This window comes from Nicotiana tabacum, chromosome 9 (assembly GCF_000715075.1).
Source record: "Nicotiana tabacum cultivar K326 chromosome 9, ASM71507v2, whole genome shotgun sequence".
Lineage (NCBI taxonomy): Eukaryota > Viridiplantae > Streptophyta > Magnoliopsida > Solanales > Solanaceae > Nicotiana > Nicotiana tabacum.
Genome location: NC_134088.1, coordinates 64,266,852 through 64,294,845, shown reverse-complemented (window position 1 = coordinate 64,294,845; position 27,994 = coordinate 64,266,852). Strand labels below are relative to the sequence as shown.

The 27,994-nt window shown below is 38.7% G+C and overlaps 1 protein-coding gene across 1 annotated transcript; it reads left to right on the top strand.

The window, feature by feature from the left end:
- The first annotated feature begins 4 nt into the window (after nucleotides 1-4).
- On the top strand, nucleotides 5-20,410 carry LOC107760018 (uncharacterized). The gene is made up of 8 exons (XM_016578038.2): nucleotides 5-495; nucleotides 638-863; nucleotides 965-1,099; nucleotides 2,717-2,939; nucleotides 7,965-8,151; nucleotides 17,441-17,625; nucleotides 18,321-18,458; nucleotides 20,198-20,410. Exons 1-8 carry the CDS (start codon nucleotides 399-401, stop codon nucleotides 20,324-20,326), a joined length of 1,320 nt encoding a protein of 439 aa, XP_016433524.1. The 5' UTR covers nucleotides 5-398; the 3' UTR covers nucleotides 20,327-20,410.
- Nucleotides 20,411-27,994: the final 7,584 nt, after the last annotated feature.

Sequence of the window (27,994 nt, the reverse complement as noted above, 5' to 3'; positions counted from 1 at the left end):
AAAATGAGTACAATTCTGCATACAAAATATATCTTGCGCTCGAACATAGGATCCCACTAACTAATTGTATTAAGCAAAAGCACTAACAAATTAGTAACAAATTAGTAAGAAGTTAAACCAAACTATTGTAATCTAGATTTGAACTATTTCATCAACGAGCTAACAAACCAAGCAGCCTTCACTGCAATTCACCATAACAATCCCTGTATGTTCCTTTGAAATTTTGTTCTTTCTGTTTTCAAGAAAGATTCGGGAGTCATTTTATCTGTCACTCACAGACTCACAGTCTTAGGTTAAACGAAAAGAGCTCAATTGAATTCAGAGCCCATATTTGATAAGTAACACACACAGTGACAGAAGATAGCAATTGCAGCTATCGACCGTCCACAACGTCGGTTATGCTTCTCAGTGGCCGCCTCATGCTCAGGTCTCTATCTCTTGCGTCATCACCGGCAACCCCTTCCCTTCAAGAAATTGCCTCTAACCACCCTGCAGGTTTGTACCCATTCAATTATTATCCCTACTTGCAATATGTGCATCTATCGGACGTCTTCTTTACTTATTTGCAGTTGCTGTAAGAACCCATAGACTTCCTGAATCCGCCTCTGGCCCCAATCTGATTGAATTGGTTGTGCAGGTGTTGCAAAAGTAGTGCTTAAAAAGGGCAAGACACAACTATTTAAGGATGGAAGTCCAATGGTTTACAGTGGTGCTATTGATAGAGTAATTGGTAGACCACCGCCCACCACTGGGGATATTGTCCTTGTTGCTGATGGCACTGAGAAACCAATTGGCTGGGGATTTTACAATTCTACTTCTATGTTCCGTGTCCGCCTCATGCAGCAAGAAGAGGAAACAACACTGTACTATCTGTCTCTTTTATCCTTTTTCCCCCTCTTATTTTCGTTGCATCATTTAAATATTCACCACCTTGACTGGTATGCTCTGTGAAAAATCGGTGCAGAGACCCTTCTTGTGCGCTTAATGCGGAAAAGCTACTGGAAACAAGAATTGCAGCTGCTGCAGAGTTGCGTAAGAATCTAGGGCTTCCGTCTGCTCACACAAATGCATATCGTCTTGTTAATAGCGAAGGCGATAGGTATATTTCCTGAAAAATTCATCCCTATTTCTCATGTATGGAGCCTTATTGGCACTAAGAATCATTTGATCATGTCTATGGCGATGAAGTTTCTAGATAATTACTCAAGCAACTTAAATGGCATTGTCAGGTGCATTACCGTTGAGTCGTTCCTGATTATGGATTTTAGGTACTCAGTCTGTGCAACTATTTTATGAAAAAAGAGGGACAATTCCAAATAAAACAAAACAAAATAAGATTAAAAAAAGTGAGGGAGGAAATGGGGAACAGATGGAGGACTGCTAGCTGTCAATGCTAGATGGACAACTAGTAAATGATTGTCATAGCCGTTTCTTACACGGAAAGAATCAGTCGACCCTTTTAAATTAGTAAAATTTAGGTATAGGTTAGCTATAGCTGTAATTTAACTCATGCTATTATGCTCTGTATCTTCTAAGATGAAAACATGTAAAGCCTTCTTTGATAGGATCCATAAGACATTTTCCTCAAATTATTTCTCCTTCTCATATCTACTAATTGCAGCTTTTGACTGATTCCCTATGGGAGGTGTTCTACTTCTCATTTCGCTAGTTAGTTACATGTACTCCAAATAATATGCGTGATTGTGAATATTATGCTGTTTACATTACAGAATGAAGAAGATTTAGCAATGTGTTAAAAATAAGACCTTTTTCTTTCTATATTTCTTTTTGAGAGCGAAGTTTGCTAGAAGGCAAATGTTATAGCTGAAGAGACTTGAATCGATGTACTGTCTTATTATTGAAAAGTATTTTGCTTATTAGTGCTTAAGTTTAGAAATGATGTCCGCTAGCAGCTCGTGCTTCAGTTCATTAGGATTTCTTGTTTAGCATAGGTAATATGTATTTAATTTTCGAGGAGCTTTTTGTGAAGAGAGAAGTTACAGAATTCTGGTCCAACAAGCTTTTTGTGAAGAGAGATGTAAATACAATTGCTGACTTTTTGGATTTCCCCCGTATTTAAAGGAATCAGAGGTCTTATGTGTACATATTAGTACCTTCTTGGTGCAAGTAATGAAACTCTATTTTGGGCAGCCCGGTGCAGAAAGCATCGTGCGTTCACGCAAGGTCCGGGGAAGGGGCGCACCCCAAGGGGTGTGATGTAGACATCCTACCTTTCCGTAATGCAAGCATTAGTGGCTGCATTCTACTTATAAAATAAAAAAGGACAAAGGATTCTGTCCAGTTAATCTTTGTTTGTTGCTGCTAGTTGGTTCAGTCAGTTTTTGGCATAGTGACAACTTCAAGTGGTTCATATTCACTATGGAAGAAGTTCGTCAAGCTTCTAAAATTCATATGGGACATGGGATGCAGTTTCACCCAACCCGGGGGTGACAGTGGTCATCCTTTTCTTTCACCTAGTAAAATTCATAGAGGCAGGAGCATGCAGATAGATGTAGGCAGTTGTTTTTTAGGGCAAATGTGTAATTTATGATGTATATTAGAAATACATATGTCAAGTTTTTTCAGAGGCTGTTAACATCTTGCATTTTTTGCAAGGGTGATTTTGGTGATTTTACGTGCTCTCGAATTTGTCATTCAGTTACTTCAATTGCAAGAAATCTGATATTTACTTATTGCAAAAATTACTGCATGACAGACTATCAGGCCTTATTGTTGATATCTTTGGAGATTTAGCTGTAATAGCTTCATCAGCTGCTTGGGTGCAGATATACCAGCATCAGATAACGGATTGTTTGAGTAGATTAAATAATATCAAACAGATAAGCTGGAGGCCAACTGTTGAAATCTTGAAAGAAGAAGGCTTAGATCTTTCTGATTTGAAAAAAACAGATCTAATCATACCTCAAACTAGGGTAAAGGTGAGATCTGTATTCATATGGATATGTTGTGCCATTCAGAATTTGTTTTGAGCTAAAACCGATACGAAGAGTTGTTTGCTCGCATGGAGGTAATAAGAAACTAAGCCAAGAGTGTGATCTGACATGGAATCCTGTTAACATATAAATGTTAGATGCTAGGATTTGCAAAAGTACAATGCTAAATCCGACTTTTAACTTTTAGAGGGTATATTTGTTGTTAAGGAGGCATCTCCTTTTCATTAAGCTATTATTGTCGGTTTCAGAAACTGAACGCAAAATCGTAGATGCATAATCGTAAGTAATTACAATCATCTTCCGTAGTGTGATATGTGGACAGGTGCTTATGTTGCACGCAGCAATGCTTTAGAAGCAGTTTAGATGCTAAATATCCAGTGAGCTTTCTGCCTGTAGATTTGAAATAAGTATGCTATACTGGCCTATCATTAGCATCAGAAAACTGATCTAGTTATTAGATAATAATATTGTGGAGTGTTGATTCAGTTATCTTGAAGTTTATATTTTGGCCTAATCCTGTCAAAATTCTCTGGCCGACTTTTTTAATGTTCTCTCTGTTCTCACTTTTGATTTTTATCTTTGTTGTTTGAGTTGCAGAATCAGTAGCCAAACTACTGCTGAAGTTAAATTCTTCTCAAGTTTAAAAGGTTGTAATTCAAACCTAAACCATGAAATTTTCTGATTTGGTCCCTGGCCCAGCCAATAGTTCAAATTGAGACATATTTCTGGCACACAGATGACAGGCTGGAAGTAAAGTAAGGGCCAATCATCAATCAATGACGCCTTAATCTCAAACATCTGGGGTTGGCTATGTGAATCCCCCGTATCCATTTTTATGCTCTACGAGGGTCCTTTTCATTTCAATATTATTTAATTCGTCTCTTAAGGCAAACTAGGAGCTCTCTAAAACTAAAGTTCTCTAAGTCTCCCGGCTGACATACAAATCTTTAACCACATCATGGCAAACTCCGGATCTGGGAAGGGTTAGCGACAACCAGTGTTGTCAAAGGCGCGCTTAAGCCCTGAATCGAGGCTCAAAACATGTTGAGCGCTTCGCCTCGCTTTGTGGGCGCTTTAGTATCGCATCAAGGCTCTAAGGCATATTTTTCCTTGCCAATGAGTGTAATCCTGAAAATGCGACATTAAACATTTGTTATTTCACTTTATCGTATTTTGTTTTTTCAATTTCTTTGTCCATATATTTGTTATTCATGATTGTAATTATTAGTCTTGAACTACATATACATATTTTTACTTTTCCAGTTGCGCCTTTTATCATTAAAGCCCACGCTTTATTTGCACTTTGCGCTTAAAGCCCCAACGGACCTTAGAGCTTTTTTGCGCTTTTCGCCTTTGATAACACTGGCGACAACATGTCATTTAGGGTAGGGAACGGATGAGGGTAACTTTTGGGGCCACAGGTGGTGCCGGGACAGTACTTTGAAAAATTTCTTTCCCCAACATTTACATAATTTCGTGCCAAACGGAGCTGATAGTCCAATAAGTTTGGAGGCTGTAAGATTGTGAAGTCTTCTGCGGTTAAGATTTAGGAGGAATTTCCAAGATTAGGAGGTGACGGAGTTCCAAAATGTGGTCGATCTGCGTCACAAAGAAAGCACTTCACAGGGTAGCATGAGTATGGAGGTGGGAGTGGGTAACAAGGGAGTCTTTTCTGTTAGGTCACTCTATGAGAAGCTTTTGATTAGGGAGGTGGTTGCCTTCCGATATAGCTCGATTTGGATCAGTAAGGTTCCGAGAAAGGTGTATTTTTTTCACTTGGCGTGCAGCAGGAGGGGTGATCTTGATGGCCGAAAATCTGAAGAAAAGGTAGGTCATTTATGTCAATTGGTGCTTTATGTCTAAGGAATCGGGTGAAAATGTCGACCATCACCTTCTACATTCTCAGGCTGCTTCGAGGATATGGTGGGAAACCTTGAACTAATTGGAATTCTTTGGGTGATGCCATCCATTGTGAAAGAGGTAATCTTTAGCAAGAATTGTGGTAGACGTTGCTCTACTAGCACTTATGTAGATTGTTTGGAGAGAAAGAAATGAGAGAGCTTTCGAAGGTTTAGGGTTGAAATTTGTACATTTGAGGAGTAGGCGAGTAGCCTCTCATTCCTTCTTTCTTGTTGGTGCACTCATGAGGTCCTCTGTTGTATAGAAGATGGTGTATCATTCTTAGAAAGCCATATATTTTTGTAAGTTTTCTACTTTTTGGTATAGAATATTGCGAGTGTTGTTTGCCCAAACCCTAATGATATTTACTTTATTAAAAAATGTAAGTGTAGAAATAATAACTAAACCTTAATCTAATTGATTCGTATCGCTCATACGGACAAGAAAAACTAAACCTTAATTTCAACTGATTGGTATCACGCATCTAGATCCTTCGCGTCCATTTTTTATGTCTTTAACTAAGTCCGTAGGAGCTCATAGGTCTCTTTGTTTTTTCTCCCAAAGTTGTAGTATTTTTTTCCAGAGATTGTTGGGGTTTTAGAGCTCAAATGACTTTCTCTCATCGTCTCCTCTATGTGTGCAACTTGCACCCTATTTTGAATGTGATCATGGTTTTGTTCAATATTGTATGACCCATATCCATCTTAACATATATATTTTTACTACACTTATCTTGTTGATATGTTGCTCCTTAGCAGCTGTTAGATAGTTATGTGTAAATAGTCCTAGTCCCATATGTAGTAGGAGTAGAATATGTCCTACTCCCATATGTAGTAGGAGTAGAATATGTATTATATATAGGGCTCATTGTATCATTGTTAAAAACTAGATTTTTCTCCTGTGCATTCTCACATGGTATCAGAGCTTCAGTGAGAAAATCATCGTTGTGCGTCATTCCAACGACGTCCGGGAAGAAAGATCTCATTGCCGTGTAATTTTCCGGCAACTTTGTCTTGTTCCCAGGGTTCATCACTGCTACAGTGGTACTGTGCATATACCAGTACCACCATCATATCCAAAACCCTGGTGCAACCAAAACCCCAAAAATTCCAGTTCCATCGGAACAGAAAAGTCCGTCATCGTGCGTCTTTCCGGTTGACGACTCAAGATTGATTTGTGTTATCTCCTCATCAGTAAGTGTTGTGCGAAAATCAATACTACTATCTTGTTCGAAAACAGTCAATCACCCCGGCAGAAAGTCCCTCACGCGTCTCCACACGCCCCCACGCGCCGCCAGAACTAGGGTTCCGACGAGCTACAATAACTTTTCCGGCGCGTGTGAGCCATTCCGGCCACTTTTTGACAACTTCAGGACAACTTACTCGTCCAGTGATTCCGAGCCTACCCATATAAATTACATCAAATTCTGACAACTTTTATTTTTTCCGGCGTGAACAGTAATTTCCAGAAAAGTTTCTGTTTTCTGGTGATGTTTTAAAACCTATTTTGTAGTGTGGAATTCGGCTTAGTTTCACTATTTTTAAATTTTTCCGGCGACCTTTCGGCAAACTTCTATTTATCAACAACCGCCTGGTTTTGTTGCTCAGGGGGAGTCTAGTGGCCTTGTGTGTCGAATGATCAGATATTTTCACCAAGTTCACTGGTCCTCGTATTAGTTACATATGTAACAAGCTCGGTACATGTGGTTTGTATGCACCGGCTTGAGAGGGAGTGTTAGATAGTTATGTGTAAATAGTCCTAGTCCCATATGTAGTAGGAGTAGAATATGTATTATATATAGGGCTCATTGTATCATTGTTAAAAACCAGATTTTTCTCCCGTGCATTCTTACAAAAATATTCACCCACATTTCACATTGCTGGTTTCACAACCTTCATGTAGAACTTGTTTTTCACTTTGTTATGTATCTTGATCATTTAATACCGCCACGACTCTCCTCCATCTAAGGTCCAACAGTCGCTCACATATAATATTGCTGGTTCCAAAACTGTTCTATATAACTTGCTCTTTTTGCTAGGTATCTTCCTATCACATTGTACCTTCATAGCACTATTTCATTTCTGTCATCTTATTTTAATCCCGTGTTTATTTCATTTATCATGTCATTCTCTTGAAAGAATGAGTCTAGATTTCTGAAATTGTTTGCATTTAGACACCACAATTCCGTCTAATCTTATTCTCTTGTGGGAGATAAACTTGGAATGCATTTTTTTTGGGTCTTGGTTTTACGTATCCTAAAACCTTTGCTCTCTAGAGTGCTTCTCCATTATTCCAAGTCTTGGTTGTCTCTCTCATTAGTTTGGTCATCTACCCCTTGTTTTTGCTAATGGTATCAAATCTTTTATTCAACATTCAGTCTGGGTAACTGGTAAAGTTGCTGCCATGTGACCAGGAGGTCACGGGTTCAAGCCGTGGAAACAGCCTCTTGCAGAAATGCAGGGTAAGACTGCGTATAATAGACTCTTGTGGTCTGGCCCTTCCCCTGACCCCGCGCATAGCGTGCGCTTAGTGCACCGGGATTACTTTCGGTCAAGTACCCTTTTCCAGGTTCATTTCGTACCTCTTTCTCTGAAGTTGGGATAGAGAGAATATCTTCTCTAGATAGAGGCTCTAACACAAGTTGTGCAACGGGAAAGGAAAAGGAGGAGAGGAGCAAAGGCTAGATGGGAGGATTTTACTTCCTTTTTTCTACTTTTTGTATCAAAGTTTAATATCTTATATTTGCTTTCCCAGATCTCACCCTTTTAAAATGCAATATACCTCTCCAAATGTTTCCAGAAATTCAATTCAATTGCATTGGCAGCTGGGTCAGAGTGCATTTTGAAGCAAATTTATACGAGCTAGTGTTACACGCATTATTAGAACTGACCAAATCACAACTTCTGCAATAGTTTGGCAACTACTCTATGACTTGTTCTATATCTACATTTAACATGTGAACTATGCTTGCATTGGAATAAAGATGATTGGAAATAAAGAACACTGTAATGCTGTATGCTAAAGGTTTAAGCCATGGTGTTAAGTATTAATCTACGCTGCTGAAAGCCTGAAAGATTTGTTGACATGGTTTAATCTTTTTTTTTTGTTGAGGTTATGGAGAATGGAATTTCATATTGGATATCCTTGGATGGCCAAAAGACAGGGTTTTATGCCGATCAACGTGAAAACCGTTGCTTCTTATCTACCATTTCAGAGGGTCGTAGAGTTCTTGACATATGTTGCTACACCGGAGGTTTTTCTCTGAATGCAGCATCTGGCGGTGCTTTGGATGTTATCGGTATTAATTATTTTCATTGTCTTGTCAATTCTTATCTGCAAATATAAGTTACTATTTTGCATGAAGAGGAGCCTTGGCGTAACTGTTAAAGTTGTTGCCATGTGACCAGGAGGTCACGGGTTCGAGCTATGGAAACAGCCTCTTGCAAAAATGTAGGATAAGGCTGCGTACAATAGACCCTTGTGGTCCGGTATTTCCCCGGACCCCGCGCATAACGGGAGCTTATTGCACCGGGCTTCCCTTTTTTATAAGTTACTATTTTGCATGTGTAACTCATGCAGTTAGATAACAGCAACAACATCACCTACTACTACACCTCAATTCCAAGCAAGTTGGAGAAAAAAGATACATGATTATTGTGTTTAATGAAAATAAAAATGTACGATTACAATAATGTACAACCGATATATGTTCTTCTGACTAACATATCAATAGCTTCTTTCTCTTTTTCTTTCTTGTTCATTGCTCGCATTTCATACTTTAATATAGAAAATAAAAAGTTGTAATACCTGATCTTTTCCTAGATAAATAAGTAAAATGATAATGACATATTACTATGATAATTATTAGAAGTAATCATAAACAAAAGCTTGAAATGCCAAAAAAGCTAAAAGTTACTATGTTTTGTGATGTTGATGTAGAGTTCTTTTATTAGGTTGTCTTTAGTATATGCTTTTTTGGCCATTTTCCTGTTTCTAGGCAAATGCTTCAGAGCTCAATCCCATGCCTTATAAAGTTAGAACATTTATGTTGATCAATGTCCTACCACCAATCCCATAGGGAGGTAGAGCCGTCAATATGGGTTTCGCCGGCCCAACCAAGCCCGTGATTTAATAGGGTTGGGCTAAGATTTTTGGAGCCTATTTAAAAACGAGGCTTTTAAGCCCGGCCCAAGTAAGCCCGTGGCCCCTGAGGCTTGACCGAGGATAGGCTAGGCCGACCCGTGGGCTTAATAACGTATTTAATTAGAAATATAAAAAAATATAGGAAACTACTCCCTCTGTTTCAATTAGATGACACACTTTCCTTATTAGTCCGTTCCAAAAAGAATGACACATTTCTACAATTGGAAATAATTCAACTTTAAACTCTTCATTTTACCCATTTTACCCTTAATGAGAAGCTTTTATAACCACACAAATGTCATGGCCCCACAAAGCTTTTGCCCCTTAAGCTTTTAAGATCACAAATTTCAAAAGTCTTTTTTTTTTTTTTAAACTCCGTGCCGGGTCAAACTATCTCATCTAAATTGAAACGGAGTGAGTAAAAATGACAAGAAAAGTAGCCTAATCTCAAACTGGTAATATTTTTTATGCGAATATAAATATTTTTTGTTCTTAAAATTTTTATTATTTCTTAATGTTTAACTAATTAACATTGCATATAATTTGGTGGAGGGCCCATGGGCTGTTTGTGGTGATTTTAACGTTACCAGATTTCCTTCTGAGAAAAGGAACTGCCTTAGGAGATCCAGAGCTATGGTGGAATTTTCAGATTTTATAGATGATATGAATCTGATTGATCTCCCACTAGAAGGAGGTGTCTACACCTGGTTCAAAGGGGATAATCAAATAACCTCCTCCAGAATTGATAGAATCCTGATCTCTGCAGAATGGGATGACACTTCCAGGAACATCAAGCAATCCCTCCTCCAACGACTAATCTCAGACCATGTTCATGTGCCTTTACAATGTGGTTCTTGGGAGCACACCAAGTCATACTTCAAGTTTGATAACTGGTTGCTGAACACAGAAGGCTTCGTAGATATAATCAAAGAATGGTGGACATCTTTTGAATTTTCAGGGAGGCATCTTAACTTGTAAAATGAAAGCACTCAAAGGCAAGCTGAAGGAATGGAGTAAGAAGTAGCCAGGGGAATTTGGGATTGCAAAAGACCAACATGCTAAATCTGTTAGCAATGTTGGACTCTACTCTGGAATATAGAGCCCTAACAGAAGAGGAATCAGTGAAGAAGGCCTCTCTTCTCATGGAATATGAGGAACACCTGAAAAATGAAGAAATTGCATGGAGGCAGAGATCCAGAGCTCTTTGGCTTAAGGAAGGGGACATGAATACAAGTTTCTTCCATAAAACTGCTAATGCACATAAGAGAAGCAATAACATTGATCAATTAGTTATCCAGGAAGAAACAATTGTAGAGCCACAAAGAATCAAGGCTGAGATCATTGACTTTTACAAAGAGTTATATACAGAGAATGAAGAGTGGAGACCTGTGTGCAACTATGATATATGTCCTAAAATATCTGAAGAAGAAAAGGAGTTCTTACAAAGAAGCTTTGATGAACAAGAGGTGTTGGGGTGTTTAAAGATGTGTGCAGTGGACAAGGCTCTTGGACCTGATGGTTACACAATGGGCTTTTTTATCAAGTGCTGGGATGTATTGAAGCAGGACATTATGGAGGTTTTCCACAATTTTCACTCCCACGAAATCTTTGAAAAAAGTTTAAATGCATCATATATAGCCCTGATCCCCAAGAAGGTAGGTGCAAAGGAACTGAGAGATTTCAGGCCTATAAGCTTGATAGGAAGTGTATATAAGCTAATTTCAAAAGTTTTGACAGAGAGACTTAAAGGAGTGATGGAGAAATTGGTGGATTCACAACAGATGGCTTTCATCAAAGGAAGGCAAATAATGGATGTTGTTCTGATTGCCAATGAAGCTGTGGATTCAAGAACTAAACAGAAGAAGCCGAGAATTTTTTGTAAACTAGACATCGAAAAAGCATATGATCATGTAAACAGGAACTTCTTGTTAAATATGCTATGCCAAATGGGTTTTGGGGTAAAATGGATCAACTGGGTTAAATATTGTATCTCCACTATCAGATTTTCAATCATCATAAATGAATCTCCTGAGGGTTTTTTCCCTGCCCATAGAGGTTTAAGGCAGGGTGATCCTTTATCTCCCTTTCTCTTCATAATAGTCATGGAAGGTCTGAATAACATGGTTAAAAAAGCAAAAAATAATTGGTGGATCAAAGGGTTTGAGGTAGCTAGAAGTGGAAACAATAGTCTGGAGATCACACACCTTCAATATGTTGATGACACATTAATCTTCTGCGACATAGAAAAGGAGCAGCTGAGGTTTCTAAGAGTTATTCTAGTACTGTTTGAATGGATTTCAGGACTTCATGTTAATTTGAAAAAGAGCCATCTTTACCCAATAAATGAAGTACCTAATATGGAACAATTGGCACTAATCTTGGGAGATGAAGTAGAAACTCTATCTACTGTCTATCTTGGCATGCCTTTGGGTGCCAAATCTAAATCCAAAGAGATATGGAACTATGTTATGGAAAAGTGTGAGAAGAAGCTGTCCAGATGGAAATCCCAGTACCTATCAATGGGAGGAAGACTCACCCTCATCAACTCAGTTTTAGATGCACTCCCAACATATATGATGTCACTCTTCCCTATTCCTGCAGGAGTCATACAGAGATTGAACAAACTAAGAAGAACTTTTTTATGGCAAGGGAACAGAGAAAAAAAAGTTTTTCACTTAGTCAAGTGGAAATCTCTTATAGTTGGCAGAGCTCATGGTGGACTAGGCATCGGGAATTTGAAGGACCATAGCAAGGCTCTCAAGATGAAATGGCTATGGAGGTATTCTCAAGAACCCCAAACCTTATGGGGTAATGTGATCAAAGCCAAATATGGTGAGGAAGACAAGTGGATAACAAAGGAAGTAAATACAGCATATGGAGTTAGCTTATGGAGATCCATCAGGTCACTCTGGCCTATTCTAAAGAACAACTCATCCATCAAAGTGCAAGATGGTAATAAAACCTCCTTCTGGAAAGATAACTGGTTGGGAGATGGATGCTTAAAGGACCTCTACCCTAATATGTATGTTCTGGCACAACACCAACACAACACAGTAGCTGAAATGTGGTCCCCCCAAGGATGGACACTTGTTTTTAGAAGAAGGTTGAATGATTGGGAGGTGGCCAGAATGACTGACTTCATCAAACATCTGGTAAGATTCATAGGTTTACAGAGTGGGGTGGACACAATAAGGTGGCCGGAACATAACAATGGCATCTATAAGGTGAATGTAGCATACAAGATCCTGAATCAAGCTAACCAGCAGATTAACAACTGGCCTTGGAAGCATATATGGAAAATCAAGATTCCCTATAAGGTAGCATGTTTTTCTTGGTTACTAGCAAATGAGGTTGTTCTGACACAAGACAATCTTATAAAGAGAGGGATTCAATTGTGCTCAAGATGTCACTTATGTGGAGAAGATGTTGAGACAGTTAGCCATCTATTTTTACATTGCAAGATAACTGACCAGTTATGGAATATCTTTATTAATCTCAGGGGCATAGCTTGGACAATGCCTAGTAAGATTGCTGAAGTTCCTTTCAGTTGGGATGAAACTGGAACTGGAGCAAGAGACAGAGATAGATAGAGAACTATCCCAGCATGTATTTGGTGGACAATCTGGAAAGAAAGGAATTCCAGATGTTTTGAGGATAGAAGAAACTTTGTGCAGAAGATCAAGCTTAATTGTGTTTTGCTTTTTTGCTTTTGGTGTAAACAGATCTACGCAGAAGATACTGTTTCAATCCTAGATGTCCTAGAATCTTGTTAGGCCTGAGGACCAAGTTTTTTGCTTTTGGCTACTTACTTGTAAATATGGTTTCAGTACAACCTATGTACTGATTTTATTATAATATACAATATGGTACCATCTCGAAAAAAAATAAATTAACATTGCATATAGTTATATATTTAGATGAAATACATCTTTATTTCATAAGAGGATTCAAATGTGCTTGATGAAGATGATCTGTTGGTGTTGGATATGCCATGAGCACCTTGAAAATATTGTTGAGTAGTTTGTTTTGAGTTTTGACTTTTAATGAATAAAATATTATCCTCATTTTTTGTGTTTTATTGTAATCTATTGGAACAATGTCAAAATTATTAAGTTTTGCCGAAGTTTTTTATCCAACAAGTATGAAAAATAATTTTTAAAAATGGTAGGCCAGCCTGTGGGGGCCCGTGACCCGCGTAGGGCTAGGTTGGACTGACCATTTTAACGCCCATCGAAACAGTGGGCTAGCCCTGCCCAGCCCGTCAAATGCCAAAGCCCACGTGGGTTGGGCTTGACCAGCCCGTATTGACAGCTCTATAGGGAGGTAACCTCCTTCCTCATAATTTAGGGTTAGGTTCAAACAAATTGGAAGGTTTTGCAGTCATTGTGTGTCCTCTTCACCCCCTTGGCTCTTTGCCTTCTCTTCGATTTTGAATTCTCTCTTATTCCACTCTAGATCTCTTCAAACTATTCACCTCCATATTGCCCAACTGAAACATCAGGCGATGGTTCATTCTCTCTTTCTTCAAGGATTCCAGCTATCCTTCTATTTCTGAATCCATGGTGTATAAGGCAGTTGAAATCTCAATAATCCTTGATATAAGTATATAATCTAATCACTTCGATGATGCTGGAGCCCATGCCATTCCATCTAGGATCATTACATAAGCAAAAGAGTGTTCCATTGATTTCAAGTTTTCAACTCAAAGTAGAATATCAGTAGTTCTTAACAAAATGAAGTGCAAAGTTACAAGATATTGGATCTAATATGCTAATCAAAACCAACAAACTAAGTCAAGGCTGTAACCTCAACAACGATGATCTTTGGCAGTGATTTAACAGACTTTAGAAGGAGAAGAATAAGGAAGAGAGAGGAAGAGTGATAGAGATAAGAGATAGAGAGGTCGGGGAGAAGCAGAAAGGAGGATTGAGAAGAAGAACAACAGATAGAGAGAATGAGATTTCTGTGTCGATTCTTCACTACCTTCTCATTTCCTCTTTGTTTATATTGACAACAGAGAGATGATGTGCCAAGTCGCTGCCCATGTGACATTCAACCAGTTCACGTGCCTCTAACAAATTGAGGTCATTACATTCCCTTCTCTTTGAATTCAACCTTGTCCTCAACAACAAACAACAACAACAACAACAACAACCCAGTATAATCCCACTAGTGGGGTCTGGGTAGGGTAGTGTGTACCCAGACCTTACCCCTACCCTGGGTAGAGAGGCTGTTTCCGATAGACCCTCGGCTCCTTCCCTCCAAGAACTTCCCACCTTACTCTTGGGGTGACTCGAACTCACAACCTCTTGGTTGGAAGTGGAGGGTGCTCACCACTAGAGCAACCCACTCTTGTCCAACCTTGTCCTCAAGGTTGTTAGAAAATGAGTCGGACCATATCCTTGAGTTCAAAATGGATTTCTCTGTATGATGCTGACCTGCCGATCCAGCTTAACATTATTGTAACTAAATCATACCCGGCATCACTTTCGGAAGGTTTCTCCAACTTCCTGTTGTCACAAAAAAATATTTCATCCCACAATATCAATAGGTCTTCAAGTTGAATTGCATACCAACTAGTTTCTGGCATGTAATGTTGTTTAGCTTCTCTTATCATTTCTTTCAATTTCAACTATATCTCCTGCTTAGTTGTATGAGCATTATCACCAGCAAGTTATGAATGCAGTACACCATCCACCTTCATTGAACTCCATTGCCTTTTCAACATTTTTGTTCTTCATTGAACTTCTAACTCTTTCTACATCATCCTACCTCTCTGCTCTTGCATAAGCATTAGACATAATGACATAGCCTCTAGCATGCTATAATTCAAGCTGCAGGAGCTTCTCTGATACAACTTTTGCTATTTCAAGGTTCTTGTGAGCTCTGCAAGTAGAGAATACTGCATCCCAGATCACAATCTGACTCCAAGGGCATGCTTTCAGTAAATTTAAAAGCCTCGTCCAATCGACCAGTGCTGCCAAGCAATTGACAACAACAGCATAATGTTTCATAGTGGGCTCAATTGAATACTCGCGCTTCATGCTATCAAATATCTGAAGACCCTGATCCACCTGTCCAGCATGTGAGAGCTTTCAGTTAAAACAACAAGAAGAAACTCCATCGTGTTTGGTTCCATCCAGTTCCATATCTGTATAACATTTTAGAGCTTTATCACCATGTCCATGAGTTGCCCGACCCCGAATAATAGGATTTTAAACGACTCAGTTAATTTCATTGGAAGAGCAAAATTCCCAAATCAATAGACTGGACATCTCTCAGACCTCTCAAAAGGACAGCATCTTCCTGAGAACGCCACTAATGCTGGCTCAATTGAAACTGGTGCCATTTCATACCATTTGGCTGCATATTCTAGTTAACCAAATATATCACATCCAAAGAGAAGAGGTTTAAGTGAGGAACCCGATCAAACACTTGATTATAGTTAGGCTCCTTCGTGTTGCCTCACCCTCTACCTTCTTCACCTTAGAATCAATAATCATAAGCACGTCAATTATAGCAACCTCTTCATCTGGTTTTCCTAGGTCCTAAATCCTTGGCATTGCATATTTACTCATTGTAGCCCATGCTCGTTTATCACTCCTTGTGCTGCCTCATTTGATGTCAATTTCTTCATCAACTCCAGAACTTTCACTCTGATGTAGATGCAAAATTAAGCTTCAACTCCATATTTTCCGCCATGGTTGTTAATCAGAGCTGTGCCATGAAAATGGCTCTGGTACTATTTTGTAACAGTCTAACCTCAAGGATCATTACATAAGCAAAAGGGTATTCCATTGATTTCAACTCAAAGTAGAAGTACAGCAGTTCTCAATGAAATGAAGTGTGAATTACAAGAAAGTGGATCTTATTAAGTATGTGACCATCTCATCTAAAAGCTTAAGCTATTAGAGAGAACATTTGATTTACTTCATTATATTCTAAACACGCCCCCTCACGTGCAGGCCTGATTCTTTTTCATGGGCCAAGCACATGGGAATTTTCTTTTTGAAAATGGGTGGCGGTGAGACTCGAGCTTAAGATGTTTGCCTGCCTAAGTACCATGTTGAAGGTCTGGCCATCTCATCTAAAATTTTAAGCTGTTAGAGAGAAGACACTTTTATTTAGTTAATTATATTCTCAACAGGTCTAAATTGCTAATCTGAACCAACAAAGTAAGTCAAGGCTGAAACCTCAACAATGATGAACTTTCGTATGATTTAACAGTCTTTAGAAGAAGAATAGGGAAGAGAGAGGAAGAGCTATAGCATTAAGAGATAGAGAGAGAAATAGACAGATAGTGAAGGAGGAGAAAGGAAAGTTGAGAAGAAGAACAGAGTAGATTGAGAGAATGATATTTCTGTAATGATTCTTCACTGCCTTCATTCACATTTCCTCTCTTGTTTATATTGATAACAGAGAGATGATGTGCAAAGACGTTGCCCATGTGACATTCAACCAGCTCACGTGCCTCTAGCAAATTGCTATCATTACATGTTGATAAATGGTGCAGAGAAGAACACTGCAGAAGACACAATGAGAGCATATCTGTAGTTACAGGTGGTGAGAGAAAGGTATATACCTAGAATGCAATAAAGAGGCAGAGAAAGACATTGGCTTATTCCATTTGCTGTTTTCTCTGTTTTCTTTTTTCTCTGGTATTGGTTTAGTCACATGCAGGAGGATAATACACCCAATAATAACTAATACATGGGTAATAGATTTGAAAGAAACACTTGCTTCTCGCTTCCCCACCGCCTCGCTCTTATGTGCGCTATGCACTTGCTTCATTCTTTCAGAACAAGAGCAGAACAACTAGTACAATTATTAAATTGATAATCCAAGAAAACTTAAGCATGTGCAAGAAGTTTTTTTTTTTTATATAGAATTTCCCAGGCTTCCTGGGGGGTATTTATTTCCAAAAGATAGGAGGGGGATGTGAGCCTTACCTCCAAGGATTACAACACACTGATATACATCCAACAGAGGTTGTTACATTAGTTTGCGCCTCTATTAAAGTACAAGACATTTACTACTTAGCTAACAAAAAAATTTGTTTTGTCATACTTAAGCCTAACAGTAGGCATCTGGTGTTTGTCAAGCACAAAAGAACCTTTAGCTCCTTTTGGGAGTTGTTGGAAAGAAAGGTATACTTTGGCTTCAGAGTTAGTAGTTGCCAATTTTGCTAGAGAATCTGCTACTTCATTAGCCTCCCTGAAGCAATGCACAGGGCTAATATTGGCCTGGTAGATTCTCACAGCTGTAGTTCAAGTCGGTAAAGTTTGTGGAGTCGTTCAAGAATGCGAGCAATATTTATCTTATTCCTCGCGGTGTATCAGAACACTTTCGTAGTTAATCCGACGTGCTATTTTTTTCTTATCTTGGTACTACTTTATAAGTTTGCGTCTGGTTTTCTAGTGTTGTGAATACTCCGTGTTTTGAAGGTGTTGATTCATCTTTGCCTGCATTGGAACTTGCCAAAGAAAATGTTGCATTAAATGGCTTGGATTCCCAAAGGATATCTTTTCTGCGAGAAGACGCAACTGAGTTCATGAAGGCTGCTGTTTCTAGAAACGAATCGTGGGACATAGTTATATTGGATCCTCCTAAATTGGCGCCTCGGAAAAAGGTAATTAAAATGTTTTGTATGTGGATTTCAGTGTTGATATCTTGGTGAGAAACTGTACTTTGTTCTGAATCTAAAAAGATTTGCATTTGCTGTATGGAGTGTAGGCATCGCTCAATTTCTGAGTTATGGTAAATGAATTATTTTGTGACGCGTTTGGTGGAAAGTGATTTACTGATGTGGTATCTCAAGTATTGGTTGTTGGATCACATGGCTAATGGATTTGAAAGAATATTGCTTCTAGAATATTTCTGATAGAAAATGGTGATCAACTTATATATCCCAGGACCAGTGCATGCAATACATTAACCATTTTAAGTAACTTCTCATGAAATTACAGAATATGACATGAAAGTCACTTCCCAAGAAACTACGCGGAAAAATTCCCAATGAGATGGTGAGCGGAGGATGATGCCATAGAACATCTGTTTTATCCAACGGGATGGTGAGAGGAGAAGGATGCCGTAGAGCATCTGTTCTTTTTGAATATGCTTGGAAAGAGCATTCCTGGTTACTAACTTCCTCATTTGTGAGGATAAGTCATATTTGCCTCTGTCGTGTCTTTGATTCATCGCTTTTATTCCATCTTAGTCATTTCAACTAATTGGCAGGAAAATGCTTTTCTATGACATCGTGTTATTTGTTTCAGACCTCTTTCATTTTGTAATCATTTTTCACTTGTTCGTTACTTAATACAGGTCTTAAAGAGTGCGTCTGGCATGTATAGGAATTTGAACTATTTGGCCATGCAGTTGACAAAAAGAGGTGGTCTCCTAATGACCTGCTCATGTTCTGGAGCTATGACCCAAAGTGGACTGTTCTTCCGCATTCTTCAGGCAAGTTAGATTAGCTTTATTCAAGGACTAGTAAAAAGATATATCAAACACCGTTGGAATCTTTGCCGATATTATGAAAAAGTTTTCTGTAAAAAGAATGTTGTGTTTGAGTAACTTGTTCTGAAAAAAAGTTTTGGAAATTGTCCTTCCCTAATATTTGCAATTTTTTTTTTGATTTGCGGAGGAATGACTATGGTTCTTTTTAGAGGCGGATTCCGTATTTTACTACTGGGCCCGTTCAGGCCTAGTATTTTGACTCGGAGTACATATTTATATGTGAATATCCACTAAAATTTTAACAAATATTAGATCTGAACCCAGAATTTTAAAAGTACAATGAGTTCAATGTTAAGAATTTTAAAGGTCGAACCTATCAAGTTAAAATCCTAAATCCGCCTTTAGCTCTAGTACCAATCCTACAAGAAAAAGGAACCCAAACTTAGTGACTACTCCATACTGCATAGTTTTTTCCTTTATTAACATGGCACCAAAGAGGTGCTGTAAAAATATTTACAAGATGCCAACAGAATATCCCTTCCTACTCATGAGTTCTCTCACTGCTTCAACATCATTTACGAAATTCTATTTACGCCAAAAATGAAATAAAAGTAAACAGTTCATCCTCAAAGGGATCTAGGATGTGAAGATTCTGGATTCCTATAGCAACTTCAAGTCAATATTACAATAATAACTACGAATCACAGTCAAATACTTATATATAATTAGTGGATTTCTTAATAATATATACATGGTCTGGGCAAAAGTTACTGGGTTCATGTGAACCCATAACCAACGCTCTAGATCCGCTCCTGGTTGATCTTCTGAATAGAGTTTCCTTTATCGTCAAATCACCTAGTGTTTCACTCCCTCCAAACTGTCCACCATATGCAAGCGGGAACGGTTTGCCAGCATTTCCTTTGATTGGAATTCTTGCCTCTGATGCTCCAATATTTCAGTAGCTCCCAAGTACACCCTCAGATGCTCCGTTTTAGTCCCACCATATTCAGAAAGAGTTGCCATAGCTGGTCCATAAGATGATAGTGCAAAATAAATGTTTGATACTCTCAGCCTTGTCTCCACATAGATAACATCTGGAGCAGAACAGAAATCCTCCTTGTTAGAGATTTTCCTGTGTTAAACAAGCTTCTCGGGCTACCCAGTGAAAGAAGGCACTTTGTGAGTTGCATTTGTTTTCCACATACAGCATAGTTTTAGCACCCAAAATCCATTTGATGCCCTGAAACTTGATGTTTGATTAACAGGTTTGTTAAAAGACAATGTTATCTAATGGAACACCATGATATAATGTATAAAGTAGGCTTTAGTTTTTTTTCTTTTTTTCTTTTGTAAGGTAGTCCATTTTAACTTTGTCAATTCTTGCTCTGCTCCTATGTGGTTTTACAATGTCTATGGACAAGGGCAATTAATAACTCGATGCTCTTTATATAGCTGTGGATAGACAGAAGTTTGTTGATGAAAACAGGTTTTTCTTTGATGACGACCGTTACAATACTGATAACCATGTCACTGAATGAAGCATCCTCACCCATTGTGCAAGTTGTGCCTGCATGAGCACATTTTTGGCAACAAGATCTATTCTTTGTGGTATTTAAATGCAGCCTCTTTTCAAAAGAGAACTTGCCAATTTTAATTTGGTTATTATTTCGAGCTGAACTGTATGTTAATATCTTGCTCCAGTCCTTCAAGAAACATAGCTTGACTGATTTGCTTGCACTTAGGGTGCTGCATCAATGGCTGGGAGGAAAATCACTGTTGTACGTCAGGCAGGAGCAGCATGTGATCATCCAATTGATCCTGCCTATCCAGAGGGAACATATCTCACGAATATCTTGCTTAGAGTGTTGTAGATCTTTTTGTATATCGAATGAACCCCTTGTTTACTAATGGAATACAGCAAGTTCAAGGTGTAAGTTAAAATGCCATTTTTTTTCCGTTTTGAGATTTCTTTTTCTTTTTCCCTCTTTCGGAGTCCTATCTTAGTATTAACTCCCTTCATACTTGTTGTATTACTTGTTGACGGTCGAAGTTGGTTTGTGCCCTGACGCGTTGACTTGCTTGTTGAGTGAGTTGAGCAAGAGACAAGATTTCTAGAGTGAAATACGGGTGATCGAAATCGAACTCACTTTCCACTCGGTAACATTCTAAACTTATAATTATAAGACATTACGACCAAGGGAATGAAAATGTAGACATCTAAGTATGTGTGTAGCTTGTCTGAATTGCCTCTTTTTTAGCACTTCTTTTTTTGTTGGATTTTTACCTATTTACTTATAACTCCCTAATCAAGTTTCAATTTAATTACATGGTTATATACAATTTATCAATTATATACAAATTAGTTTTAAATGAGTCTTGATTGTAGCCCATTAATTTAGTAAATCCTCCAATCACAGTATTTGTTCTCTCTTTGAAATCACCTATTTCTACACCGATTCTATTAAGGTTTTTTCTTTTAAAGCTCCTACTTTTCTCTAACAATGGTGAAGGACGGGATTGATTTTTTATCGATCTGAATTTTGCCATGGCTGGAGTTTGGATTTATTCTGGGCTTCCCCTTTTCTTGTTGACGTTTTGATTGCGGGCTAGCAACAGATGAATATTAATTATTTGGCTCGAATGTTCGAATTGAAATTGTCAATCAATAAATTTTGAAGGTGTTTAACTCTCCACCGTTGATAACCATTAAAAAAGCTTCGAAGCCTTGATTTCGAGTTCAGATTATTCAAAAAATATTATTTGTTTGGATTGGGTGTTATTGCAAACGATTTGGAATATTCTATGGAGTTAATATCTCGATTTTGAGGGTATTTGATGAAGATTAGATTGGATTTGGCTGAATTTCATATTGAAATTCGAAGAAGCAGAAGAACACACCACATAAAATATATACAAATCATATACAAAATACATACAAAAAACATATTTGTATGAAAATTGTATTTAAGTTGTATGATATTGTAGTTGTATTTAACTGGGTAAGAATGATGTATGAAAGTTATAGATAAGTTGTATGCTATATAATTAGTTGTATGGAATTTATTTTTAATTATTTAGATGAAGGACAATTTGAACTTCGTTCCCTTCATTTACGCCATTTTCCCAGCAAAGAATTTCCTAGTTTAAGACACTAATAATATATTGTATATAAATTATAAGAAAAACTTGTTTAGGGCAGGTAATATACAAAATTTGAAATTTTTGGTAAATAAGTTACAAACATTTGTATAGGAACGAAAAAAATCCCTTTTATTTTTTTCAAAATTAAGAAATAAGAGCTTGACCGGAAAGAAAAGCATTTTCTTTAGCACTTCATTCTCACAATTATCATTACTATTTTATCTTTTTTGCTTTAATGTGCTTCTCCTTAGTCCCTACTTCGTCCTAAATCCTTATAGCCTGCCCTTAAGGGTAACATGGCTGTCATATGGAGTCCAACTGCGTATTTCACGATAAAGACGTTGAAAAATATTTCTAATTTGAGACGTCAAAAGGCCAATTTACATCGTCTATTTGGGACCAAAAGAGAAAAACCTCCATTTATTCGAGACACAGGTAACACAAGTGTATCAAAGTTATCACAAGTGCGATAGCTAATAATCCAATTATCCAGATAACAAGTGATGTTTGGCATATTTCGATATGTGTTGATGTTACTTTACCCATATTTTAACCACTTCTTGATGTTATTTGATCTTCAAAATACCCAACATGGTTTAATTATTGGTTTTATGACTAATTGAGTTGTGTGTGGTGAATTAGGGTGTTTGGAGTGCAAAAATATGAAGAAAAGGTGCTCTAGGTAGAGGAAGAGAGATTGGATGCGTCGCATCCAATCTAGAAAAAAGATCAGATTTCGCGCACCCTTAGCAGTGAAGTCAGCCCATAGCATCCGCCATAGCATCCGCACCTGGACAAAGCTGAGATGGAGGAACTAGGGGTGGATGCGTCGCATCCACCCTCGCATGCAAAGCTGAGAAATAGAGGACAAGGTGGATGCGTCGCATCCACCTTCGCAGGCAAAACTGAAATAGAGGACGAGGTGGATGCGTCGCATCCACCTTAGCATCAATCTCTGAAGCCGATTTGGACTAGGAATAGGAGAGCTTTGGCCCACGACTTTTGTACGCAATATATAAGCCAAAAACGCCTCCTTTAGGTTATCTAACATATTGGAGAAGAGGAAAAAGGCACAACAAAGTTCTAAAACCACAAAATTCGTCTTGAGTTCCTATTCTCTCTTTCTTTTATTGATTCTTATGCACTCTTGTGAATTTTTGATGATTGCCTGAATATGAGTGGCTAAGAACCCTATTGTTCTCGGGTCATGGGTATACATGAATGTTGATGTTTGAAGTGTAAATTGACGAAATTGATTTTATCATATCGGGTTGTTTATTTAATTCTGTTTTCAATTATTTTGCTGAGTAGCTAACAGTGAAACACTATCTACGAATCTAGAGTTGAACTCGAAAGTGAAAACTCTAGATTGCATATAGAATTAAATAGAGCAAGTTCTTAAACCCGGGCATAGGGAAAAGGATTCGCAATTGGGATAGACATATACCTAATTGCCTTGCTCGATTGCAATACAGGAATTGTACATGCGTTCTTGTTAAGTTTAATTCCATAGACATATAGGTATTAAGTTAGCTTGAATAGGCTAGTAAGGGCTCGACAAACTCTTATGAGTAATATCAACCCTGTGAACCAACAATCCAGATAAATCAATTAGTTATTTTAAGCTAAGAATGCAACATGATTGTTAAATAACCCGTGACCCTGGAATATAATCTCCCATTGATTGTTATTTAAAACTATTTAAGTGTTGTGTTGATTTCTGGTATTCCATTACTTGATAGTCTTTAGGTAGTAAATTAGACAATTATCTATTTTATAAGGAATCGATTGAATTGATAAGCTATTTGAGTTTGAATTAGTCAAAAGTTAATCATAAGTCCTCGTGGGAACGATACTCTATTCACTACTCTATTACTTGACGACCACGTATACTTGCGTGAGTATGTTTGGTCCCAACAAGTTTTTGGCGCCGTTGCCGGGGACCTAGAAATTAGCTACTTGACTGAGTTAAGCTGTTATTACTTATTTGTTCAAGTTTTAATTTTCAGTTTGCCTTGTTTGTATTCACAGGCTCTTCTCTTGAATGCGGAGGAGCAGAAGTGCAAACAACCTACTTCCTTTTGATCCAGAAATTGAACGAACACTTCATAGAGTGAGAAAGGAAGTCGAAGCTAGAACGAGAATAGAAAAAGAGTTGGACATCGTAGTTCAACCACAGCCAATAAAGATGGCAGGTAATGAAGAGCGTCCGGTGATTGAAGCCGCAAGGCCCAATCTTGCGAATATGACTCAGGCTATTGTGAAGCCTGATATCACTGGGCATTTTGAACTCAAACAGTACATGGTACAGCTGATTTAGTCCACAGGACAATATGTGGGTCTATCTTATGAGGACTCGCAGAGGCACATTCAGAACTTCTTGGAAATTACGGACACTTACAATTATCCGAACGTTTCCAAGGACTATGTCAGGCTGACACTATTTCCCTTTTCACTGTTGGGGGAAGCTAAGGAATGGTTGCAAAAGGAGCCCGCAAACTCAATCCACACTTGGGATGATTTAGCAAGGAAATTTCTAATCAAGTTTTTCCCTACTAAGAAGACAAAATCACTGAGAAGCCAAATTCTTGGGTTCCAACAACGGGATGGCGAGACACTTCGTCAAGCTTGGGAAAGATACAAGAAGCTACTCAGAGACTGCCCGCATCATTGTCAGACTGATGAGGTATTGGGCCACACTTTTGTTGATGGGTTAGATGAAGCATCAAAGATGAATCTTGACTCAGCTTGTGGGGGTAGTTGCATGGCGAGGCCGTATAGTGAAATACAACTCTTGCTAAATAACTTCACTGCCAATGACCATAATTGACAAGGAGATGGGGATGCAAGAGGAGTAATTAAACGGAAGTTAGCCGGGTTGATTGAGCTTGATGACTTCTCAGCCATGAGAGCAGATATTGCAAAGCTGGCAAATCAGATGAACCGAATGACAACACAACAAATGCAACATGTACAACAGATGTCTATTTGTTGCGAAATATGTGGTGACAATCATATGAGTGACATGTGCCCCACGAATCCTGAATCTATATACTATGTGGGGCAACAAAATAGAGGCTCTATGAATCAACATGCACAATATGGGAACACTTACAATCCAAATTGGAGGAATCATCCTAACTTCTCATGGGGCGGAAATCAACAGAATCAGAATCAGTATAGGCCTCAAGGAAATTTTAATCAGCCTCAGAAGCCACCCCAACAAATAGAAGAGAGTACGAATGACTTGCTGAAAAAGTTGTTGCTAGACAATCAATAGCTCAGGACCGATTTCAGAAATCTTGAGAGGCAAATGGGACAGTTAGCAGCAAATCAAAATACTAGACCTACAGGCTCTCTTCCCAGTGATACAGAGAAGAACCCTCAAGTTAATGTAGTTACTCTTAGAAACGGGAGGGAACTAGAGGAAGTGCCAAATAAGAGAAAGGAAAAACCTATACCTGAGGGGGAGCTGACACCTAAGACAATACACGAGTCAAAGGAAAATGATGCAAGTTCAGAGCGAATGGAGGCTACAAGGCCACCACCACCTTTCCCCCAGAGATTGCAGAAAAAGAATGACGATCGCATGTTCAACAAATTTCTTTCTATGTTGAGTCAGGTTCAATTAAATATTCCATTAGTGGATGTACTTCGTGAAATTCCAAAGTATGCTAAGTACATTAAAGATATAGTGGCTCACAAGAGGAAATTGACTGAGTTCGAGACGGTTGCGCTTACTGAGGAGTGCACATCAAGGGTCCAAAACAAGCTTCCCCAAAAGCTTAAGGATCCTGGCAGCTTCACCATTCCAGTGCGAATCGGTAATATTGATGTGGGTCATGCTCTTTGTGATTTGGGTGCAAGCATAAATCTGATGCCTTTGTCCTTGTTTAAGCAATTGGGTTTGGGAGCTCCGAGACCAACCACGGTGATATTGCAATTAGCTGATAGGTCCATAGCCCACCCCGAAGGAGTGATTGAAGATGTGCTGCTGCAAATTGGGAAATTTATCTTCCCAGCTGACTTAATTATTCTAGATTTCGAGGCTAATGAACAAGTTCCAATCATATTGGGACGACCTCTCTTGGCTACTGGTGATGCAATAATTAAAGTGAGGGAAGGGAAAATGATTATGAGGGTGGACAATGAGGAAGCAGTCTTCAATGTCTACAAAGTAATCCAACTTCCCCGCCACTATGAGGAGCTCTCTATGATATCTGTTGTGGAGGTGGATGCGCAACTTCTCGACACGAGTGTATATCTAGAGGACTCTCTAGAAAAAGCAATCATGTTGTTTGATAGCTTGATGATTGATGATGAAGTTGAAAAAATGATGCATATCCTAGATGCATCATGTGCTTACATGCAAGGAATAAACCCGTTTGAGCCCCTGAATAGGCCAAGTGGCCCCCCTCCAAAGCCGTCAATTGAAGAAGCTCCAAAATTGGAGCTTAAACCCCTACCCCCTCACCTTCAATATGCTTATTTGGGTAGTTCTGACACTTTACCTATTATCGTTTCTTCTCACTTGTCTAAATTGTAGGAAGAAAAGATATTAAGGGTGCTACGTGAGCACAAGCGAGCAATTGGGTGGACAATGTCTGACATTAAAGGCATTAGTCCAGCTTTCTGCATGCACAAAATCCTCATGGAGGACGGAGACAAGCCAAGTGTAGAGCATCAACGCCGACTAAATCCAATCATGAAAGAAGTGGTAAGAAAAGAAGTGATTAAGTGGCTTGATGCAGGTATTATATTTCCAATCTCTGATAGTAAATGGGTAAGCCCCGTTCAATGTGTGCCGAAGAAAGGGGGGATGACTGTAGTAGTTAATGAAAATAATGACTTAATTCCTACAAGAACTGTCACTGGATGGAGAATTTGCATAGATTATAGAAAATTGAACAATGCCACCCGGAAAGACCACTTTCCCCTTCCCTTTATTGACCAAATGCTTGATAGGTTAGCTGGCCAGGAATACTACTATTTCCTGGACGGTTATTCGGGGTATAATCAGATTGCTATAGCCCTAGAGGACCAAGAGAAAACTACATTTACATGTCCTTATGGCACGTATGCGTTCAAGAGAATGCCCTTCGATCTTTGTAATGCACATGCGACTTTTCAAAGGTGTATGATGGCTATTTTTACTGACATGGTTGAAAGATTTGTAGAAGTATTCATGGACGATTTTTCTGTGTTTGGATGTTCTTTTGATAATTGCTTGATGAACCTTGATAAAGTGCTTGCTAGGTGTGAAGAGACGAACTTGGTGTTAAACTGGGAAAAGTGCCATTTCATGGTACGTGAAGGTATAGTTTTGGGGCACAAGGTGTCAAAAGATGGTCTACAGGTGGATAAAGCAAAGGTGGAGACGATTGAGAAATTGCCCCCACCGACATCCATCAAAGGCATTCGCAGTTTCTTGGGTCATGCAGGTTTTTATCGTCGTTTCATTAAAGATTTTTCGAAAATTTCTTCTCCTTTGTGCAGGCTTCTAGAGAAAGATGTCACCTTCAAGTTGGATAATGCATGTCTGAAAGCATTTGAGGAGCTGAAGGGAAGATTGGTGACTGCACCAATTATCATTGGCCCAGATTGGGCACAACCATTTGAGTTGATGTGCGATGCAAGTGACATAGCAATCGGGGCGGTTTTGGGGCAAAGGAGGGATAAAATCTTTCACTCCATTTATTATGCGAGCAAAACTATGAATCCAGCTCAGATGAATTATACAGTTACTGAAAAGGAGTTGCTTGCAGTGGTGTGGGCGTTTGACAAGTTCAGATCCTATCTAGTGGGAACCAAAGTCATCGTCTACACAGATCATTCAGCTATCAGATACTTGTTTGAAAAGAAAGACGCCAAGCCGAGGCTGATTCGGTGGGTCCTCCTCTTGCAAGAATTTGACTTAGAGATCCGAGATCGAAAAGGGACAGAAAATCAAGTGGCTGATCATTTGTCCAGATTAGAAAGTCGGAACCATGTAACTGAAGGAGGGTCAATCAAAGAAACATTTCCTGATGAGCAATTATTAGCAGTCACCTCAGGTGAAGCCCCATGGTATGCAGATTATGTGAATTTTATTGCAAGTAGGGTGACACCACTAGAATTGACACCTGACAATAGAAGAAGATTCTTACATGATGTAAGGTGCTACATGTGGGATGAGCCATTCTTATATAGGCAGTGCGCAGATCAGTTGGTGAGAAGGTGTATTCCTGAGGAAGAGATGAACGCCATACTGCATGACTGCCATGCTTCGCCATATAGAGGTCATCATGGCAGGGATAGAACCGCCCAAAAAGTGCTACAATCAGGTTTTTATTGGCCAAAATTGTTTAAGGATGCACATGCCTTTGTTAAAAATTGTGATAGATGCCAAAGAATCGGAA